The 4,799-nt window shown below is 38.8% G+C and overlaps 1 protein-coding gene across 1 annotated transcript; it reads right to left on the reverse strand.

Annotated features, from left to right (window-relative positions):
• Positions 1-1,394: 1,394 nt before the first annotated feature.
• LOC307263523 (retinol dehydrogenase 14-like) lies at positions 1,395-3,960 on the reverse strand. Its single transcript, XM_080044679.1, has 4 exons — positions 3,581-3,960; positions 2,809-3,051; positions 2,035-2,337; positions 1,395-1,708 (listed from the first exon to the last, which is right to left on the reverse strand). The coding sequence occupies exons 1-4, from the start codon at positions 3,699-3,701 to the stop codon at positions 1,449-1,451; spliced, it is 927 nt and encodes a 308-aa protein (XP_079900805.1). The 5' UTR covers positions 3,702-3,960; the 3' UTR covers positions 1,395-1,448.
• Between the last annotated feature and the right edge of the window lie 839 nt (positions 3,961-4,799).

Here is a 4,799-nt window from a genome sequence, read left to right on the forward strand (position 1 = left end):
ATAGGCTAGGTTTTGTTTACATATTTTGGGGGACAAATTATAGGTGGGGGGTATGGGGGTGCTCCCCCAGAAATGTTTGTGCGACACTTAATTTCCTGTATTCTGGTAGATGTTTCTGTTTTCTGTGCCTTTTCTGCATCAATTTATTGTGGAAATGTCTTTATTTTTGTAAAGGAAAAGACAACATTCAGGTTCCTGGTGAAACAATTATAAAGGACTATAATGCAGTAAGGCTCTCAGGCATTCTGGATTGAGCCACAATATGTTTTCTCTTGGATTTTTCAAAACTTTCTGCACTTTCAAAACACATCACGTTTTTTTATTTTATTTTTTTATAGGAATCATGACCCAGCACCAGTGTTAACTATTTATGACACTTTACATTGGTAATGAAATGCAAAGCCACCATTGGAAATGAAAGGGGTGGGCTATCAGCGGCTATCTAAAGTTAGCTAGTGAGCTATATTGTAACTTGAGGCAAAAGTTAGAAACCAGATAATGTTAGCATTCATCCTTAGATAGTTGACACAATCAATCATCATATTAGCATGCTATTTAGCCACATAGATTGGCCTATTTACAGCCATTAGAAAACTGACATCTTTTCTTCAATGCAAGTTCATCAATTCATGGCTTAAAATCCTGAGCTGTGGAACTTTCAGCAGACATTCCTAGTGGTAAGCTGCGAGTGTCCTAACGGTTGGGAGCGTGTGCGACGTGCGGATATGGCAGAGGCTCCGCTTAAAAAAAAAAAAAAAAAAAAAAAAATCTTTTTTTTTTTTCTTTTTTTTTGCGGGCCGAATTTAATGGAATTACCAAATTGGTTCGCGGGCCAGATTAAATATTGAAACGGGCCAGATTTGGCCCGCGGGCCAGAGTTTGACACCCCTGACCTAAATACTTAAATCTCTCTGTTTAACATGTTCTTATCGCAAGACAAAGACACAATATAGATCTTGGCATATTAAAATGCAACCTGGCTTCACCAGGTGTTCAGTAATTTGTTGAGAGCTCGGTTGACATCAGATTCAATTGACTTCCTTTCGTAAATCACAGGCTGACATTTAATGTAGTGACCAGCAGATAGTGTATGTGATGCATTAAAAGGTTTAACTTTCCACATGAAGTGACTTAAGACTCTTGATAAAGAAAAAAGTTTATTTTGAATTGAAAATGGTCTTTTTCCACAACAAACGTGTTCAAGCATAACATTTCTCAAATCATTAAATGAAAACATGCTCTCCAAAAGACAGTGTAACACTTGTTCATAGAAATAAATTATAATCCACAAAACGTTTCCTTTAAAAGAACACATGCACTTAAAAAAAATAATCCTGCATCTGAATTTTGCATAACAAAAATGTAAATATATACAAAATAAATACATGACCAAACGTAACTCTTGTCAAAAAATGAGAACAAAGAACCAGTTTCCTCAACTTCCACCATCAAGCCGCTTTCACCAGCCTCTCACTGGCCTCCCACAGTTTCTTTGCCACACCAGCGTCTCTTGCGAAAGGACGCAGAGTAGCAGGTCGACAGTCCACGAAGTAACCCCCGCTGTGTTTGGCAGCTTCGTCCGTCACAGCGCAGTAGACGACAGTCTGAGCGCCAACCTCAGGCGACACATAGAACATCCACATGACCACCTGCATCAGCATGCGGTACAGGAAGGAGTAGTGGCACGTCCAACCACTCTGGACAAAACCTGGATACACCATATGAAAGCAGAGATATTAGGATAGATTACTAATGTCAGGAATATACATTGTGCATGTTAGGGGTGGGGGGGGGGGGCAATTTAAATCAAATCTTCTGACTCGGCTAATGCTCTAAATGCTTTTAACACTTGTACTTCAGGACTAATTGTTGAAAAAATGGACATACTCCAAAGCTTGATAATAATAGAAAATATTTCCAAAAAAGACGAAATCAGCCCAAAACAGAAAAACACCTGGTTATTCTTTGTATGTTTTCATGTAAGTTGGTTCTTTTTTAATATTTAATTTAATTTAATTTTTTTAAACCTCTTACCAGGATGCACAGCGTAGGTGGTCACCCCTTTCCCCTCGGTGATGCGAGCCAGTTCATGGCTGAAGTAGATGTTGGCCAGCTTGCTGCGGCAGTGGGTGAAGAAGGGCAGCAGGTTGTAGTTGAGGTCCTGGAAGTCTAGTTTCTGGTATTTGTAGGTGGAGCATGTGAGAGTGACCACCCGGCTGGGAGCGCACTCCCTCAGGCGAGGCAGGAGCAGATTGGTCAGGAGGAAGTGGCCCAAGTGGTTGACCCCAAAACACATGCTGAAGCCATCCTCCGTCCAGTCCAGGACACTGGGCATTCCTGGAGAAGAGGGTAGAGGAGAGAGGCTTTTCACCATTGGATCACACATTGAAATTAAGACGATGATGTGGGCTCCCAGAATGAATTAAAAGACGACAAAAGATGGTAATGCATCAAGTAAAACACTCAATCGGTACACTGTCCAATAAAAAGGGCTAAAGAATTGAAGAAAAGCTGTCGTCCCGTGCAACAGTATAGCAAACAAAGGTCAAGTCAATTTTTGATTCATATATTCCAAGTGAATTAAAGGATGATACAAATCTTACTTATTGATCTCAAAATCAGGATGTTTTAACCCTATCTGAAAGTCTCATTTCAAGCTATGTCCATTTCATTTATATAAAACAAAATCGAATTGACCTCATATGGCAAGGAAAAACAATATTTTAAGCTTATCTATCACACGCTATCTAACACTTGTCCTCTCCTTCCTTCCCTCTTGTTGATAACATTAATGACACCCTCCCCCACCTGCATTATTGATGAGGATGTCCAGCCTCTTCTCCCTCTGGAGGAAGCTCTTACAGAAGTCCCGTACAGAGCGCAGGTTGGCCAGGTCCAGCTCCATGTGAAGCACATTGAGGCTGTGGCCCTTGAACTTGATCTCCCTCACGGCCTTCTCTGCCTTGTCCACGTCTCTGCAGGCGATGATGACACGCGCGCCTCTCATCGCCAAGGCAATGGCCGACTCCTTGCCAATGCCAGAATTCCCGCCTGCAAAAAAAAATAAAACTTGAAATAAACTACAGCGGCCGTGAGGATTAAATAACATGTCGCCCTGTGCATCATATGACATACAAAGAACAAGTCAGTGATGAATTTATTCTACGCTTCAAGATACAGGTCAAAATGATGAGATACAAAAAAAATTAAATTACGAGATAGAAATTAGATCAAATGTTTTAATTAAAAAAATTAATTATGTAACAGAAAAGTCATGATGTCATTAAAAAGTAATGAGATAAAAAGTCAAGATGATGTGATAGAAATTTCATAAATATAAGATAGAAAGTCATCACTTTTTTGCCTTCGACTTTGCGTGGGAATAGCCTACTTTTATGATCAAGAATACATTTTAATCTTTTTCTTTTCTTTTACTGTAGGAAATTGACTTCCATATCCTGGTGAATTCAACACAATGGCAGAGACATAAACATTAAGAAGACCGTAATCATCATATCCCATTAACAATATTTGCTTGGGTTGTTGCTGAAATAAACTAGACATTTTTACTATTATTTACCTGTAATAATGACTGTTTTGCCATCGAGTCTTTTCAGATCGGTGCAATATCTCCTCTTTTTCAACCACTTCAGAATGAAAAAAGTAACTAGAGACGCGATGATAGTGTAGAGAAAATACATTTCTCTTCTAGTACTGTTGATTTTAAGACCTTTAATTTGTTGTCATAAAACAGCTTCTGATGCTGATGTGTGTATGTGAGTCCAGAGCTAACGTCAGCTAGCTTGTTAGCTTGCTATTTTACGTCCAAAAAACGTCAATTTTCCAAACTCCATTCCAGATAATGTCTCGGTAAACGTGGTTAAGAAGATCCGGGGACGAATGGAACACACCAAGTGATTGTTATTTTTTCTTAAATTGAACAAACCCCCATCTAATTCATTCCACTATATTCCTTCACTTTGCAGGGGATGTGGAGTGAGTGACATGATGTGCGCATGCGCGTATTGTCAGTTGACAGTTCGAGGTCTCGCGAGAATTTAGTTCAGCATAGATAAACACAGGCGTGAACGGTTAAATTACAATACTGTATGAAAAGACTGACAAACTAGACTGACACACTCTTATAATGCGTCAATGCTGTGCGTTTGTAAAGTGTGTTGGTAGTAGGCCTACGCCTGAAGATTTTTTTGTTTTTTTTAAACCTTCCTCCGTAAACTAAATTAAATCTAGTAGTAGGCTAATTCCTAACTTCTACTGTTTGCTTTTTGGGTGACCTTTAATACACTGCTCTCAACTCAATAAACCACCTGTCATGGTGTAACTCATGCAAGCATATTCGTGCAGTGTTATTTTGCTCTCTATCAGATAAACATGAAGGCACACTTGAGAGAGACTCCTCTGTGGGCTCTGTGTTCTTATTTGCTCATCTAAAACAGCTGGTAAGTCACATTCAAAAATGTTATCGATTACAGATAAGTAGCCTATGAGCTGCTTTCAACTTTAAATTCAGATTCCAATGCTTTTGTGCTGTTTTGCATAGAGGAAATCAATTCATATTTTTTTTATAATCGATACATGTATTGGTTACTTTTTGTTTTATAAAACAAAGGATGCAATGTGGAAGTTCATAAATGTAATTGAATCCAATGCAATTAATTAATTTCCTTAATGAGAGCATTATAGGCTATTTGTATCATATATGTGTATGATGATGTAACTTTTGTTTGTTCTTCCTCAGCTCAAACCTGCAGAGGTAAATGTGGAGACACACTGGTGGA

The sequence above is a fragment of the Ammodytes marinus genome (genome assembly GCF_949987685.1).
Source record: "Ammodytes marinus genome assembly, chromosome: 2".
NCBI classification, from domain to species: Eukaryota; Metazoa; Chordata; class Actinopteri; order Uranoscopiformes; family Ammodytidae; genus Ammodytes; species Ammodytes marinus.